This window comes from Excalfactoria chinensis, chromosome 3 (assembly GCF_039878825.1).
Source record: "Excalfactoria chinensis isolate bCotChi1 chromosome 3, bCotChi1.hap2, whole genome shotgun sequence".
Lineage (NCBI taxonomy): Eukaryota > Metazoa > Chordata > Aves > Galliformes > Phasianidae > Excalfactoria > Excalfactoria chinensis.
The window spans coordinates 80305653-80324441 of record NC_092827.1 but is presented as its reverse complement, the minus strand read 5'-3'; the positions used below and the strand labels follow the sequence as shown (position 1 = coordinate 80324441).

The following is an 18789-nucleotide window of genomic DNA, read 5'->3' as shown; positions in this document are numbered from 1 at the left end:
GTTGAGAGGTTCTGTATACTGTGTAAGGAGCATGGTATTTCTAGGGTGTAAATGAATTCAACAATGTTATGCTTTTTTTCCCTTGCTGTGCAGCAAAAGAAATTGATGTTGATTTCTGATTCTCTGCTTTGTGTTTTCATCAGCTTAATTTGAAATAATTTTCTAAGAATTCCTAAATCAGCACCTTTCAAATTTACAAAAAGATGAGTTATTTTGACAGATTAATTCCACAAAAATTGGGGCTAGTTAAATATTTGTAACACAATGAAATTGCTGCAGATTTGAGTTGCTCTCCAATGATTTATTTCCACTTCATTATTGTTAAATGTTGTAGTACTTCTTGGGGATGAACTCATTCATGTAAATGAAGGCTTACAACTAACCACATCTTTTTGCTATTATAATGATTCAGTGTAGCTGAGTAATAAGTATTAATACATAAGTGTTATACTCACTGATTTAGGAAGGCCAGTGCATGAGTGGATTATGGCCTCCTAAATCTGGTGTTCTAATTTCAAATGATATGGGTGGTTCTAGGAATGCTTGTAAAGTTTTGTCTTTCATTAATGACTGTGCACTATTCTTCATTTCTAATGTGAATATAGAATAATAGAGGAATTCATAACACTTTTCAAAATAATGTTTTAGGAAAAGGACCCAATGTGTTATGACGGATTTTTCCAAAGATCTTCATTTTGAGACATATCTGAGATACAGTGACTTTAGATTTTGTTTCCTCTTCTGTTAAATCTCATATACAACCAAAACGGAATTGGTTGCAAGGAACATCTTCCTTCCTTTGAAAATTTTGCTGAAAGTGTATTAGGACCAAAGTAGATTACTAGAGCCTGAAGCTCATGCCATAATCACAAAATCTCCTAGTAAACTATCCTTGGAATTTTTTGTTCTGTATGATAATGTGTACTTCTATTCATCTTCCCTGCTCTTCTGTCTGCATTTTCAGAGAGGGAGAAAGGTTGGGGCTTTTTTGGTGATTTTGTAAAATTTTATTTAATTTTATTGTCTTTTTTCATTTGTTGTCCATAAAGATCAAATGACATGAAAGTCAGAGCTGGTTCAAGGATCTAACTATGTGATTATTGTTTGTTTTTTAAGATATCACCTTATTTATTGCAGTTGATTATTTTTATATATACATTCTTTTTCATGTTTCTACCTTATACAACCAGTACTTACTCTTTTTTTCTCCTGTTTCAGCACCCAAAGACAATGAAGAACGTGTATTTCGGGAACGGATGCGCCCCAGAAAGCGGCAGGGTGCTGTACGACGCAGAGTACATCAGGTCAATGGACACAAGTTTATGGCCACCTATCTTAGACAACCAACATACTGTTCACACTGCAGAGATTTTATATGGTATGAAACAACTTTGGCTTGGTTTTCTTTCTAACTTTGTAAGTGTAGATTTGGACCTATTACCGGTCTGTTATGTTTTGCCAAGATGACTGAACTTTCATTTAGATACTCAAGTACTACTACATTTCTCCTAGGAAATGCCAAGCTTCTATAACTGTTACTAAAGATAAAGGAATATGGAAACATTGAATTTTTGAAGTTCCCAGTTTAGGATACTTAGTGTACAGTCTGTCATTGCAATATATGTTGAGAACTCCCTTTCAGAAAAAAAAGTTCATGTTTATCACTCAATTTTCAGATAAAGGAGACGTTTGGTTCTGAGTTATTTTTCAGCAACTCTATTGAGGTTTTCCAAAGCTACCCAGAGATACTGATTTGCACATTAATGCTTATAAGATCTGATGTGATCCGTAATTAGAATTTTGTAAGAGTGCGCAGTGAATGAGTCTTTGTCAGTGTGAAACAATGTAATTACATTTGTATGTGAATTCAACTGTATTCTTTAAGTAAAGTCTGCAGTTTAGGCCTTAGGTTAGCTAAGATAATTTCAAGCAACAGTATTGGCAAATGCAGTCTTTTGTCAATTAATAAAATTACTTAATGACCATTTTAGTTTCTCATGTCTTCCCCCTCTGTGTCCTTTGGCTTTACCTTATTTTCTGTAGTAAATGTCTTTACTTCTGAATCCCTTCACAGGCTCTGTTCCAACCTGTTACTGAAATGGGGTACCTGCTTGAACTAATCATCTCATTACATTAATGAGAATATCAGATTAGTGATTAAAATAATTAATTCTTTTAAGCCTGTACATGTCCAGTAAAAAAGGGGGGGAAATGTTTTTCATTTTTATAGATATATATTCTGCTCTCTAAAACACTGTTTTATTTTCAGGGGTGTAATAGGAAAACAGGGATACCAATGTCAAGGTAAGAGAAAGACTATGGGGAAACAGTTTGAATACATCTGTTGTAACATATTAATAATAAATAATATTTTCATCAAATAATTTATATGTACAGCAATAAGGATTTCGCACAACTTACTTTGAATATTCTGGTGTCACCAAAGATTCAGTCTTTACAGTAACTCGCAGTGAGATTTTCAAGACTGTTTAGTTGTAGGTAGTATATGTGAAATTGCAGCACAGTTAACATCTCTGAACAGCAAATCCTAACTCTCTTCTCTGCACTTTCAACTAGGATGGCGTGTCTGGAGATGTTGGCTTCTTTGTTTTTCATCTCACACGTTTTAAAATTGTCTTCTTTTTCCTTAAGTCTTTATTCAACTTAAGAATTACTGTTTAAAAATGCCAGGTAATTGCATAGACTATAATTAAATAGATGAGATAATTATAGAGGTCATAATTAAAGAAGGTTATAGCAAAGACTGCACAAATGCTTCATTTTTAACTCAACGTTTCATCTGAATTTCTTGTACTCTTTTTTTTTTTTTTTTTTTTTTCATGCAGTCACATCTTGGGATGATGTTTATCAACTAATTCTCATGTGACAAGTAGAAATAACCAAGTTAGTGATGATTTTTCATTACAAAAGGCTTGATGAAATTTCAGTGTAAATAAACAAATGCAAGAAATGATTTTACATGTTATAATAAGAAATACTGCATTAATGTACAATTGAGATTCCCCGAGTTTTGATTATTTTTTTTTCTCTTGGCCATGACCAGTACAAGAAAAAAAAAAAAATCAAACTCATTCTTTTACCTCGAGGCCATTTTCTTTTCTCAAATTAATAACCTTGAATACTACAGTGTTATTGTCCTTGTAATTTTTAATCTTTCATATCTTCAAATGCTATTAATTGCTTAAGTAATCAGTACAAATATTGACAAAATAATTTTGCCTCTTGAAACACTTTTATTTTTATCAACATTTGGTAATGTATTACAGAAGGAAAGTTCACCTTCCGTTTTTGCTTCTTTGAATTTCGCAACCTACTACCTTTGTGACTTTTTTTCACTGCAGTCTCTCCATGCAATAATTGTCTTTATAAGAGATCTTTGTGTCTCTTATAATTGGGAAATCATGGATTTTATCAAATAAATGAAATGTTATGAAAAAATCAGGAAACACGTAGCTAATATTTTAGAAGCGGTCATACATGACTTGAGATTTTGGCAGATATGCTTTAGTTTCCTTAACCCTCATTCTCAAAAGTTCATTGTTGTCTGACTTTGTAAGTGAGGCTTGTTGGATACAACTTACCAAGTCACAGTCACCTGTGGCTTGTATTTAACATTCCATCTCTTCTAGTCTTCAAATCAGTTTTAAATCAGTCTGCATGAAATCTCTTTTTTTAAACCTCTTGGTGCTTCTTTGTTTGTTCTTGTTTACAGTTTGCACTTGTGTAGTCCACAAAAGATGCCATGAACTTATAATAACGAAGTGTGCTGGCTTAAAAAAACAGGAAACTCATGATGAGGTAAACGTTTATAAAAAACATTTTTCTAGATTCTGTCTTTCATCTGTTCATATTACTGTTGTGTTCCGTATTTGATCAGTACATTTTATAAACTTCTTTGTGCCCTTCTTGTCTTGTGATGTAGAATGACAGATTATGACAGTAGTTTAATTTACTTGGAAATTGTTATAAAACAATTCATTTTTAATTAATAAAATTTTTATACAATTATAGAATGGTTTATGTTGGAGGAGACCTTAAAGACCAAGTAGTTCCAACCCCCTGCCACAGGCAGTTTTGCTACCCACCAGCTCAGGCTTCCCAGGGACCCATCCAACCTGACCTTGAACACCTCCAGAGATGGGACATTCACAGTCTCTCTGAACAGCCTCCTTTGAAAAAATATTTTTTCATATTAGAACTGCTCTTCAATATGTGGTTCACCATAAGTATTTAATGTTGAAAAACTGATCTCTTGTATAGGATTGTGATAAAGTACTGTGTTTATCTAGTGCTGTTTATGCATGGTACCCACAGGAAGATAGGAAATCTTGTGTGGATTTATATTCCTAGGCTCCAGACTGGTGGAGACTTGCATGCTTTGCTGATATAATGTTCTCATTGTTTAGAATGGGTACTCGATCATTGGAGAGAAGCCAATGGTAATAGGAAAGGGAAGGAAAAATACTGAAATAAATCTCCTGCTGTACAGTGGCCACTATAAAAACTTATCAGTGACATCCTTTAATTAGTAAATAATCAAACTTTGGAATCCCTAAACACAATTAATTTCATCATCTAAAGAACAGTGAGATATGAGAAGGTAAATGGGTTGCGATATATATCTTAGTCTTGTATTAGTTCTGCCTCCTGCTCCTCAAACAATTGGGAGTGACTTCCTTGCCTTCCACATTAAGATAGCTATGATAGCCTGATAGCTATGTATTTATTGTTTTCCAGAAGTACTGGGAAGTATACTTTAGACTTTTTGTCTTGGACAACAGCAGTTCTCCCCCAGATAAAATAGTGAGGAGAAGTCTAGAGCATACCTAATGCAAAGATCATCTTTTGAGTATATGGCTATTTCATTTTTTATTAATTCTGTGTAGTTTCAAAACATAAAAGGCCTTGTTGTACACTGAGTATAAAAAGATTAATTAGAGTAAATTGTTTTGTGCTCTTCTTTTTCAGCAAGTGGGATCTCAGCGCTTCAGTGTCAACATGCCTCACAAGTTTAGCATTCACAATTACAAAGTGCCCACCTTCTGTGACCACTGTGGTTCATTGCTCTGGGGTCTTTTGAGACAAGGTTTACAATGCAAAGGTAAGGTGCAGAGGTACCCCAATGTCACTATCACCACTGTTGAAACACATCACCCACTGTGCTCCCATCCACTGTCTGGTCTACATAAATGTTCAGCAGGTGTTGATGAATGTCACTGGATGCCATTTTTTCTACATGAAAGGATTCAAATACACACCTTTACTCCATATGTGGTTCCATGTTAAGCACCATTGTGTCAGACTGCCCTTCTTCTGTCATCTCTTACACAGCAACAACATGTAATGGGATACTGGTGGAAAGGTTCAACCTCTGCTGCTGTACCACCGCCATCTGCTCTGACATCATGGGCAAACATCATAAAATAGGAGCAATTACTTTTACAGCAGCCCTCTATATATGTCTAAATGTGTAATCGCTGAAACGCTGTCTTTTGCAGTTATTTAAGATGAGACATAATTATAGGTAAAGGTCAGACCTAATGTTTTATATCACATATTGTTGATCACTAAGAGAATGAATACATGCCTTTCACAGCTAAGTGACAAACACTAAGAGCACTGTGAAATTTCATCCTAACATTGTGATTCTAGCCAGTGCTTCGTGATAAAATAACTTGAAATTCTGCTACTTTGTTACTGTTAAAGATCCTGTTCAAATTGCTATTTTAATTACAGTGGAGATATGTTCAGAAAAGTTTTTTCAGTTAAATCTGATTTTTTTGTTTTTCTTCCACCCGATTTTTAATCAGAACTACAATATCTTTCCACTTAACTAGTGAATTTATTAGTTCACTGGCATATTCTCTCTTAGGTACCACAGTCATTCCTTTCTTCTCAACTACAGAGAATAATGTTATGTCTCATATGCATGACTGTGGATGCAATAGTTCAGAGATCCTATGTTACTTTCTACGTTTTTATAAAACCAAAGCATAGAAAAATACAGTATTATCTTCATGAAATCTAATATTCTTCCAAGCTGGAGTTTGTAATTTTTTCCCATGCTTTCTTTTCTTTTTTAACAAGTGCTGAACATTTACTTGTTCAGAGTTGTACTTGCTTGCCCAGTGTAATTATTAATACCATGAAACTTGTATTGCAGAGCTATTTTTTTCCTGGGTTTGTTTTTCTGTATTTGTTTTTTTGTTTGTTTGTTATTTATTTTTCCCACTGCATTTTATGCAGAATACACTCGTGAAGTTGGAGTACTCAGAAATGCCCTGCATTCAACTCCTCAGTGTCCTCTCTTATGAATCCTACCACTTAGCTTTCATCACACAACATACAAACTCAATATACTAAAACTAGCACCTGTAGCAGTTTCTTTTTGTTCTTCTTCTGAGCTGAAACATACATGGAAATAGGAGTATATTTGGAAACCTGACTCCTGTAGAGCATGATTACTTCCAAAGATTATTTACACTGCTGTCATGATCTGAGGCATATTTCTTTTCTTTAGGGCTAATGCAGTGAAACTGACACTGATTAACAATATAACAAAGCACAGGTTTATAAATCTTTTAGATTTATTTATTTTTTTGTTTTGGTAGTTTGGTCTAAAAATAATGAAGTGAGGAACTGGGTTACTTGAATGTTCATCTAGCATTTAACTACAGCTGCTGTTTTGCTTTCTTTGTGCCTTATTCCACAAGAGGGCAGTGAAATCTAAGTCATCTGTCTCCTCACTCTAAGCTATTTTTAATAGAGCTGTGTTCTCCTTGTTACTTCTTAATCATTGTAACCTTACTGCCCTCCTACTGGTATGCTAGTTTCAGGAGATTGTATTTAAGAGAAAGAGCTTAGTACATGGATTGCCATCTGAGGGTAGAGGATGTTTAACAGTACCAAAGAACGTAAAACACTGGTGATTTTAGGCCTGCCTGCAGTAGGAATTAATTTTCCTGAGTAAAACTGAGCAAGAAACTACATACAGAATGAGAGCAAATGGATGGTTAAAGTCCAAGCTCTGAGAAGTTTTTCTTATGTTTTAAATTGTGTATAAGATTTTAGTAGTGTCATCAGATGTTTTCATTTGTTCCTGTGTGGACTATATAAAAACTGTATGAGAACTATAAGTTCTGCATCTTCGTAGCAGAAGAACAATAACTAGGTTAGTCATTTTAAAGTAACTTTCAACTGTCATTGCAAATCCAGCTAAGAATTTTTCTACCAAAATTATATTTATTTGAAAAAACTATTGGTAGATCCAGTGAGGTTCGATTTAAGTAAGACAAAATGATAAGATAGTATTTATGCTATTTTATTACTTTACATTTTGTTGCAGTTTGCAAGATGAATGTACATCGACGCTGTGAAACAAATGTGGCACCAAACTGTGGAGTGGATGCTAGAGGCATAGCTAAAGTTCTTGCTGATCTTGGAGTCACTCCAGATAAGATCACTAATAGCGGGCAAAGGAGGAAAAAGGTAATTCTGGTATAAAAATGAGACTACTATGGCTGTGTTGTAGCTTCACAAGCTGGAGCTCAATCCCACTCACTTGATGAGCACAAAAGATTTTTTTATTTTTATTTTTTTAAGTTAGTGCATAACTAAGCCTTTGGCTATTGATTTATTCATCTGTTCTGAATTTCAGTATGAAATTTATTTTGAGCTGATGTAATTCTCTAGAGCTGGAGATTCTACAGTCTCAAAATATTTCCCCTTCTTAATTCTAAGAAGGGAGATTTGACAGTGAAACAATATCTGACAAAGCAGTTCATAAAAACGTAAATGTGTCTCTGACTCAGAATTGGAATAATTGATTGTTTGAGACACTGTGCTACTCCATAACATTGCTAATAAGTGGTAGTAAGTGAACAGTGAGTTGATGCACATGAAAAGGAACTGTTCGTCAGATGATGGTTCCAGAGTTACCATTGTTATTATAAGAAGAAGCAGACTGATCTTCTTTAAATGAAATGCCAACCCACCTCATCCAAAGTCGCAGGAGTTATTGTGGATTTACATATCCTGGATCAGAATTTGGCCACATTTTCTATCTCAGTTTGCTCTCACTTGCAGGAATAGGCAGATTTTAAGCATAATTTCATAAAACATTGTCCCTTTGTTCTTTACATTTTTCCAATTATTGTGCACTTGAAACCCATGCATGTTGTTTCAAAACAGTACAGAAGCAGGGAAGACTCAGAAATTAATTGATATTAGACTCCTGGGAAAAGATATTTTCCTGTTGTTACTGCATGAGTGAGTTTGCAGCGCTTACTGATACATAGTTAAATGCATTTATGGGATTGATTTCTACACAGGTCCAGGGTGGTTTTTTAAAACTTTAACTCATTGGATATGGTTATTACATTTATTTCATCTGAAGAGCCTGTTTTATTTTAAATTGCTGGTTCTTTCTCTTTATATTCTGGTCTTGTATTTGTGTGATGCCATCTTTTGATGGTTAAGGTTCTGTGAGAGTCAGCAGTTTTCTTAATATTTCTACTTTTGAATTAATGTTGATAAGTTTCCACTCAGCACTCCTTCCACTGGAGGACCTTATAAATTAGTTCCCTTTTTGGTTTTGTTTTTAGCTAATTGCAGGTGCAGAGAATCAGCAACCAGTTCCTGGAAGCACATCATCAGAAGAAGATAGGTCAAAGTCAGCACCGACTTCTCCATGTGATCAAGGTTGAACTTTTTCTTTTCTAATACTGTCACTTACTGCCCTTCTTCATGAGGAGTAAAAAAGCTAACAGCGCCAGCCTTTGTAGAACCTCATCAACCAAGTAGCTACAATGAGAAAATGAATCATTTACTGAGAAAGATACAAACTGTAAAATCTTGTTTTTGAAGATTTGCTCTCAATTCTTTAAAATCTGTGCAAGGTAAAATTATAAAACTCTCAAAAAATACATAAGTTTACCAGGTGAGTCCTTGCCTACATTAGTAGGGAGGTTGTGCTATTGTAAGAGTGATAACATTTTAAATAGTACCACAGAACATAAGTGTCTTTAACTATCTGAGAAAAAGCCTCTGTCTTTTAATGAATTTCTGAGATAAAACTACCTCTTTGCAGTTGCATGTTGAATGTTCGTGATAATCAAAGCTTCCACCCAGTTAGGGTATGCTAGAGTATCTATGCATTCTCTATAGGATTTAGAGACAAATACTGTTAATTGTCACTGATACTACATTTGTTTCTTGAGCTGAACATCCTGATTAACAGAACATGTATGTTAGAAGTATGTTTAAAATCTGTTCCAGCTGATATTTTTGGAAATTAATTGTCTGTGAACACATCTTCTGTACTGTTGTGTCTCTAAATTAGTGAATGCAATCTTTTAAAGTCAAAAGAAAATGAATATTTTTGTGTAAAGTTCTTTGAAAATTATTTCCAGTTGAGAAATTTATCACCCTTAATTGAAGGGGAAAACTTGCCAAAGGGAAGTCCAGAACTGATTTAAAGTTCTCAACCTTTTGGTTTCAGAGGCAACATTTTTGTTAAATAATAATTTTGAAATATCTGATGTTTTGGTTAAAATAAGAATAAAGAATTTGTCCATATACTCATACATTTCACTGTTTTAGATGCCTAGTTTTTGCTTCCAGGGCCATAAGGCAGAAGTACTATGTAAAAACTTGAGGCAGATTCTGAAGTACATTTAGAAGCTTTGAAAACCATTTAGCAGATCTACACAATAATTGCTATGTGGATCAGCAATAACAAGTTGTCAAATACTTTACTGACTTGTGTCTGATAGGAGATGGAGCTGAGTAAGATACTCCATTCATGTTGGCTTCCACCAATGGGGATGCCCAACTATCCTTTGAACTGTTGATGAAATGGCTTTGAAATATTTAAGCAGGAAGGTGAGCTGCACTAAGAGAGAGGATTCAAAATGAATTAATGTTCCATGGTAGTGAAACACCCCAAAAAATCACTAGAACAACTATTTGGCCACTCTTCTGACTTGTCATTCACAGTTTGGATGTGTCTGAGCTTCATTTCAAAAGGCCTCTCTTCCTATTGCAGCAGGTTTTTAGCTGATTACTCTAAAGTGAAGAAACAATTTACTAAATATATATACTTAGCTGCAGAATGCCTTCAAGGGTGGTGAATCTCCCTTCTCCAAACTGATAATGGACTAATAGAGGTTGTACTTAAGGTGTTTGTTTAAAATTTTTTCTTGTTTCCACAGAAATCAAAGAGCTGGAAAACAACATTAGGAAAGCATTATCCTTTGACAACCGAGGAGAGGAGCACAGGGCAACTGCTACAACATCAGCAGACAACCAGCTTAACAAATCTGGGGAGAATGGTGAAAATGGAGAAGTCAAACAAGCACAGACCAAACGAATAGGCCTTGAGGAGTTCAACTTCATCAAAGTGTTAGGGAAAGGCAGCTTTGGCAAGGTAGATAGCTACTTTTATTTTTCCCCTTGGTATGTAGCTTAATTTATGACTGTATTACCTGGAAAATACTCATACTGATATTCAGAAAGTGTTTCTACCCTGATGCCACCTTTACAATGTCAATCATGAATATCAGTCTGCTGATCAGCCAGAATTTTCTGTGCTCTGTCTTGCTACAGTGTCTAAGGTCAAGTCTTGTGAAACAGAAGGTCAGTGCTTCATTGCTATAGGCAGGGATGCCTCTCTGTAGACCAAGTTGCACAGTGCCCCATCCAGCCTGGGCTTGGCTTCCGGGGGGGCAGGGAATTCACAGCCTCACTGGGCAGCTTGGTCCAGCATCTCACACCCTCACAGTAAAGAATTACTTCGTGCTATCTAGTCTAAATCTATCCTCCTCCAGTTTGAAGCCATTTCCCCTTGTCCTGTCACTACTCCCCAGCTTTCCTGTAAGCCCCCCTTCAGGTACTGAAAAGCTGCTATAATGTCTCTTTGGAGCCTTCTCTTCTCCAGGCTGAAGAGTCTCAATACTGTTAGGTTGGTGCTCTAGCTCTCTGATCATCTTCATGGCCATCCTCCAGACCTGCTCCAATAACTCCATGACTACTTGTGCTGGGGGCTCCAGAACCAGATGCAGTATTCCAGGTAAAGTCTCGTGAGAGCAGAGCAGGGGGACAGAATCACCTCCGTCAACCTGCTGGTCATATTTTTCTTGATGCAACCCAGGATTCATCTGGCATTCTGGGCCGTAAGTGCACATTGCCAGCTCATGCTGAATTTTTCATCAATCGACACTCCCAAATCCTTCTCCTCAGGGCTGTTCTCAAGCTGTTCTCTGCTTAACCTGTAGTTGTGCTTGAGATTGCCCTGATCAAGATGCAGGACCTTGCACTTTGCATTGTTGAACTTCATGCAGTTGGCAGAGGCCCACTTCTCAGGCCTGTCCAGGTCCCTCTGGATAGTATCCCTTACCTCTGGTGTGTCAACTGAGCCACTCAGCTTGGTGTCATCTACAAACTAGCTGGGGGTACACTTGCTCCCACTGTCCATGTTACCTAAGAAGATATGACACCAGTCCCAGCACTGATTTCGGAGGAATGCCACTTGTCACTGTACTACGCTTGGATACTAAGCCATTGACCATAACTCTGAGTACGACCATCCAGCCAATTCCTTATCCTGTGAGTGGTCCATTCATCTGTTTTTCTTCAACTTGTATTAGCCAGGATGTCATTTGGGATTGCTTTGTGCTTTGCACAAGTCCATGTAGATGATGTCACTTGGTCTTCCTTTATCTGCTCATGATGTGACTCTGTCATAAAAGACCACCAAGTTTGTCAGGCATGTTTTGCCCTTGGTGAAGTCATGTTGATTACCACCAGTCACTGTGTCTTTATCTTCCATGTGCCTTAGAAGGACCTTCAGGAAGAACTGCTCCATGATCTTGCCAGTCACAGATGGGAGACTGGCCTGTAGTTCCCCGGATCTTCTTTTTTTTCCTTCTTGAAAGTGGGGGTTATGTTTCCCCATTCCCAGTCAGTGGCAACTTCACCAGATTCCTATGACCTTTCAAATGTGGTGGATAGTGGCTTGGAAACTTCGTCTACCAGTTCCCTCGGAACCTGTGGATGGATCTCACTGGGTCTTATCGACTTGTGCACCTTCAGGTTCTTCAAATGGTCTCAAATCTAATCTTTACATACAACAGGCAGATCAACCTCCTCCGGGTCCTGACTATTGCTTTCTGAAACTTGGGTGGTGTGGCTATAGTCCTTGCCAGTGAAGACTGAGGCAAGGAAGTCATTGAGCACTTCAGCCTTCTCTGTATCCCTTGTGACCAGGTCTCCAGTTTCCTTCTGGAGAGGGCCCACGTCTTCCTTGACCTTCATTTTATCACTGAAATAGTTTTGTTTAAGCAGGAAAAATCAGCCCAGGAATAGCTCTGTGAAGTTCTGAGTTCATTTCCTCTCTAGATAATATCCAATTCAAATTTACTCACTTCACTGAACAATTTACATGATACAATGAGTATAAGAGAGTTAAAAAGCTACTGGAAAGACTAGGTATGACATAATTCACCAGATATCTTCCTACAATAGAGAACTGATGAGGTTAGAAGGGGCTCTATTTACAGTGCTTATAGATTTTCTTTTCACAGTGCTACGCACTGTGGAACCTAAAAGGATAACTGAAATGTGAATCTGTTTCACAAGTGCTCTCTTCCTTCCTTGATATATGGGAACTGCAGATGTAAGAGCACAGTGCTGAAGCAGTTCTTTTTTGTCTCCCTGTTTTCTGATCTGTTCTCTGAAGCTTATCCTGGCTCCAAGCCAGAACTAACCTTGAACAGAGCACAGAACCTGAATCTTAAATAATAGTTCAAATCACGAGTTTTAAAGGGTAGTGTGTGGGGTTGTATATCAGGTTCATCACATACAAGCTTCACAACCAGAAATAGGACATAAAAAGAGGGAATTAATTTATGTTCTTTCTTTGTTTAGTTTTTGAGATCTAATTAATAGGGACTCTTTGAGATATGCAAATAAAGGGATAAAAACTTCTTGTCCTCTGCATTCTTAACAAACTATGTATGGCTTGTCTCAAATTTAAAGAATTCCAGAGAGATCTTTCCCTAAAACTACCATAATTTAATTTTATAAGCATACATACTTGCCTGGATGAAATTTTAACTAACATTACACTGTTGTATTATTTATTCATTGTGTTCCCAGTGCGTTCAAACGCATACACAGTCCTCCATTTATGGTATGTGTTGCTTTTGTGTACACAGGTTTTTTTTTGTTTGTTTTAGGTAATGTTAGCGGAGCTAAAAGGAAAAGATGAAGTATATGCAGTGAAAGTCTTGAAAAAAGATGTCATACTTCAAGATGATGATGTAGACTGCACAATGACAGAAAAGAGAATTCTGGCATTAGCACGGAAACATCCATACCTAACACAACTTTACTGCTGCTTCCAGACAAAGGTAAGCTATATGAGACTTATACCAGTTTGTGCCCACAGCACAACATGTACTGTTTCCAGAATAACAGGTAGCAACATGGAAAGTATAACCATAATGCAAAATCATTCCTGAGCACATGCAGATATTTCAGCGTTTCAATAGTGCTGAATGGGGGCATTGGCTGCTGATAAATAGCAAAAACACTATTACCCTGTAAGTACCAGGAGATGGCAGTAAATGAGTTCAAATAAATAAATAAAACAAAAAAGGCTGCTGAGGTGCCATTTTCTGGGTTCCTTGTGTACATTTATAATGCCTATTGAATTAGGTGCAAATGTTTTTAATGTCCAGTGTTCAGAGGAAAAACTCTAAAATGATTTTGTCAGAAACAAGATTATGGCAGAATGCCTATCTGTTCCATTCCTTGTGCTGTGCAGTATAGAATCAATGTGTGCTGCTTATCAAGTAAGTTCCTATAACGCTGATGCTGGCCATGTACTTGAGCAGCAAGGAGAAGGAAAGGTGGAAGGAACTGATACTGAGAGCCTTTTCCCACAATGTTTTCCTTGCTAGCAACTTTTTATTAAAAATTCCTTATTTTAGCATAAGGTTTGGATTTGCTCCTTGAGATGAAGAAAATGTTTGGATGCTGTAGTTGACTATCTGGGTTTTCTGAATCCAGTCATTCTAACTGTGTGAGACCCGATTTATGTCACAGACTGTTACTGTTTATCTTCTTTTTCTTTTTTTTTTTTTTTTTTTCTTTTTGCACCTTATTTCTCTCATCATTCACCTTATCTGACAGTTTTTACTTTAGTAAAAGTAAAGTTTTTAGCTTTAGTGACAAAATGTACGCAAGGTGAATCTCTCTCGTGGTGCTTAGGGATATGACTTAGAGGAGGGTTTTTAGAGTTAGGGTACTGGTTAGGCTGCGGTTGGACTTGATGATCTTCAAGGACTTTTCCAACCTGGGTAATTCTATGATTCTTGCAAGTAGAATATCAGTGATATACAATTGAATTTACAGAAGCACCTTTTATTTTTGAATTGTCTGATAAAATGTTTACTATTTCAATGCATAAGTGTTTGAACTTTGCCAATCAAGGAAAGCATGCCATTCATTTCAACGGGATCAGCTTTTCATTTATAGGGAATGAGTTTAGTGTGTATACATATGCACACACACACACATATATTTGTTTATATATAAAATGTAAATAACATACTTGAAAATTAATTTCCTTCAATTGCCAGTCATCATACAGACCCAAACTACTGGGTTTATTTTCTTTCATTAAGATGTTACATTTGAGCAGTTGAGTCAATTTAATGGAAACAGATGTTTGTTAGATTAAAGGAATAATTAAATTTGCATATTAAATAAAAATAAGAGTACATAATGGTACATATTACCATATGTGTGTGCTTATGTAAGTATCTACATATTGCCAACCATTTCTGTGGTGTAGCTAAAAATGTGCATGGCACAAATGAATTACTGAGGTGCCTGTTTAGAATTATTTACAAGTAGTCGGGAAATATAAATGGAACAATGAGAAAGCCAGAGGAAAATGTTTTGTAGAATGAAGATTGTAGTCTGTTCAAATATTGTAATAACAAATGCTTAATATGACTCAACAGTTCCAAAAATACTGAAAGAGCATTAGCGTTTTATAAGCTTTGAAGTTAACATGCAAAAAGAGCGGTCCGGTAAAGTGTGTACAGGGAAGACTCTTCCATGTACACTTTGTCTACAAAGGGTGTTTTTTTCATTTACTGAGACTTTAATTTCATTTGAATATATGTGTCTTCATATAAACGTTGTAAAATATGTTGCTGTCACTGAGCATAACGGCAAGTTTAGATGAAGAAAGTGATAGAAAGGTTGTAGTGGGGTTTAAGGGATAAACTCCATGAACAGAGAGGAATCTTTAGGTCTACAGCAAACTGCACACTTTGAAACAGAAATAAACGTTTCACTGTTGTGTATCATGTAGCAGAACATGTCAGTTAAAACCAGTTTACATGAAGTGAGTTATGATAGAAGTTTCTCCAGCTACTACTCTGGTTTTCTGGAGATTTTATTCCTTTTTGTTGTGTGGTTTGTTTTTTTTTTCACTTGTTCTTGCCTCTTTTGTATTGTGCTTTTGGTCTTCCTCACCATTCTCTGGGGTAGTTTATCAAAGCAAGGTATTCAGAAATTCCTCTTACCATCCTCTATGTTCCTAGATCTCTTACCCAGAGAAACTGAGCTACTTTGTTCTTGCAATGAATGGATATAACAAGATTATAATTTGTGGGGTTTTTTTTCTTGAACTCAGAAGAATTGAACTAAGAAGAAGTTCTAAGAAGAACTTAAATCATTGACCAATTACACCAAATAATCAAAACTGCATCAAATGATACCCGATCAAATGCAAAGTCCATAGCCGAAAATCAGTGGTTTTCAAGGCTACAAGCAATTGGCAAAGAACTCTATGAGAAAGCAAAAAATGTAAAAGCTAGAATTAATACTAACATCAATTAATAATTTAAATATTTCTGTAAATGCCATAAGACATTTATCAATAAGAAAAAACAATGGTACTAAGTGAATGAATCAATGAATTATTCTCTTGTGTTTAGTAGAAAAACAGGTAGGAAAACTTGCTTAAACAAGTGTGGTCTATGGTTAAAGTAGATTTACTGAGAGAAATTCTAAGTTTCAAGTCGAGCTTATTTGTTGCATACACCCTAACTAATGGAAGGTTGACTCAGTATTCATTGCCAGAGCTCTCAGAGGTTTATTTTATTCAGTAAAACTGCTTCCTTTGTTCCTATTCCACAGAAATTTAAATGTTAGAGTTCAGCTCTTGGTGTTGCGGTGTTTTCCCTCTGTGTCTTCATGTTATTACTAAAGAAAAGTTGCCTAACATGCATTGTGCAGTCAGTATGCTTCATGTTTTATTTTAACATAAAGCTAATTTCATTAGTACCATTTACTAAATTTGTGGCTGTCATCACTAATAAATAAGAGATCATATTTTAGAATTATTTAATATTCAGAAATCATGACAAATAATAGCTAATAACAGCATACTGTGTTGGTTTTTTCCTTCTATATCCCAACCTACCTTTTGCAGTCCTTACCCAGCTTCTTGATAATGCAGATGAAAATTCTGCAGGTTACAGGCATTGGGACAAAAAACAGCTTATATGCATCACTAATTCAAATACAGGAATAATTCTTCTAAACTCAGGATTAGCATGGTAATCTTTTTGTGGCCTCAATTCATCAGAATATTCCTGTTTAACTATAAGCACATAATCTCAAAACTATGCACAGGTCAAAGTTTTCCAGAGAATTAAATGTACTTTTCAGAAATTGAGCCTTGAGTTGAAAGACTAATAAACTTCTAAAAGTTTATTTATAGAATACAAATTCTGTTTCCTATTAGCTTAGCTCAGTAAGTAACTTTATTTGATGAAACCCATTTGCTCTAATTCCATCAAAAATGAGCCAGAAAATCAACATTCTGTATTTAAATTATATGCATATAAATGTTGTACTTTAGGGAATGCTGTGGTCCTCTACATTGACCTGGAAGTCAAGAGGGCTGGGTTCTATTCCAGGGCTTGAGATAAAGTGTGTGAAGCTGATATATGATGTTTTGTCTGCAGTAGTTGAGGTATGAACTCTGTGACCCAGTCCCACACATTAGAAAGAGTGTAAAATATACTGGCACATACACAGCTGACATGTGTTTTTAAGTAGAAGGACTTTCAGGTACTTTAGTGAAGCATACAATCTAAAACCATATCACATCCTATACGATTTCTTTCTCTTTTAGCTAGACTATCAGTGTTTTCAAAGGCCTGCTTTGCAAGCATAAATCTATAAGCAAAGCTTTCAGTCTGTCTACTGGGATGTAAATAAAGAATTTTGCATTCAATATATGACATTCACAGAAACTTGCACAAAGTTCAGCATCCAGTGTACAGCGTTTTTGTGAGAGCTTACTGTTGCTTATCATCATCTTTGATTTATTCAGGAGCTTCGTGTCCTTTATTGAGAAAATGTCAGAGATGGGGAAAGGAAGTTTCTTCTACTTCTGTTTGCATTCTTTTTTTTTTTTTTTTTTTTTTTTCACATTTTCCTCTTACCTTCTTTTTCTCATCTGCATTGTGTTTCTCTGACAACAATTCCAACATTGTCCTTTTCCCCTCTCTCATATCCTCTTCACTTCAACCTTATGCCTTGCTTCAGCGACCAGCTGCTGGACAGTATCAGCATAATGTTTGGTTGATAGCGCTTCAGTCACATGGCTGGTAAGAGTGTCTTAAGTACTAGAGCTGTATTCTCTGAAGGCATTCTTGAATGCAATATTTTATTCATAGCTGCAAGTTTTAGAACTCTGAAAATTAAAGACTTTCCAATGGAAAGTTGAGTTTCTATGTGTATGGGAAATTGGTAATCGCAGCCTGAATTTCTGATTAATCAGCTGAGGCAAGTGTCATGTCAGCTGTGGGAGTGCAGGTGAGAGTAATTTAGCTGTGCTCCCGGAAGGGGTGGAGCTTGACTCCACCTCCTCTAACCCTCATTTAAGGGCTGACCACCACTAAGGCAGCATCTCTTGGAGATTTTTCCCTGGTGAGACTGCCTCAGCATTTCCCAGCAAAGGCATCCATATTGGTGAGTTTTTCCTCATGAATAACCTTTTGAATATTTGTTACTGTCTTTGTATCATTCCACCTTACACTACAGAATGTAGGTATATGAATCTTCACTTTGTTCCTCATAAGCCCCTTTCAGTCCTCCTTGTAGCATATGAAATTTTGTAGAACTCTACCATATGAGATATACATATACACATGTATGTTCATGCTCCATTTTTTATAATAATTTATTTTAATGCTTTAGAAAGAAAATGTTGTTGTTTCTAAATATTTAAGACTGGAAGATTATGATAATTCATAATAAATTTCAAACGCTAGGGAGCTATTGCTTCTAACATCTACCATTCAGGTTTTTATCCATTTTCCTGAAATTACTTAAATCTGGGACTTGGGCTCTCCTTTCCTATTTAGATTAATATCTTCAACAAAATTGCTTTCTAGACAGCTGTAGTACAGAGTACTAGAGAGTACTACAAATACAAAGCAATGTTCATAATGAATTATAAAGACTTAATTGAATTCATAAAGACACAGTCAGCATTACAGTTATTTTCATTAGAGAAAACAATTGAACAAAGGTTACGATGAGTCAGAAATGTTACTACAGTTAAAATTTTAGACTTATCCAACCCTAAAAACAATTTTTTATTTCTGTGCAATTGGCTTCATGTTTACTGCATCTTATCTATTCGTTGTGCACAGTTCTTGAGCAGACCTGCAATGT

At 35.9% G+C, this 18789-nt stretch overlaps 1 protein-coding gene across 2 annotated transcripts in view; it reads left to right on the top strand.

Moving 5' to 3' along the window:
* Window positions 1-18789, top strand: part of PRKCE (protein kinase C epsilon) — a 262981-nt gene that overhangs the window by 162656 nt on the left and 81536 nt on the right. For both annotated transcript variants that reach the window (XM_072330880.1, XM_072330881.1), the window contains exons 3-10: window positions 1219-1378; window positions 2270-2304; window positions 3734-3819; window positions 4990-5122; window positions 7367-7509; window positions 8625-8721; window positions 10233-10447; window positions 13257-13430. In XM_072330880.1, coding sequence (XP_072186981.1) covers window positions 1219-1378; window positions 2270-2304; window positions 3734-3819; window positions 4990-5122; window positions 7367-7509; window positions 8625-8721; window positions 10233-10447; window positions 13257-13430 — 1043 coding nt within the window. The remainder of the gene's footprint in view (window positions 1-1218; window positions 1379-2269; window positions 2305-3733; window positions 3820-4989; window positions 5123-7366; window positions 7510-8624; window positions 8722-10232; window positions 10448-13256; window positions 13431-18789) is intronic.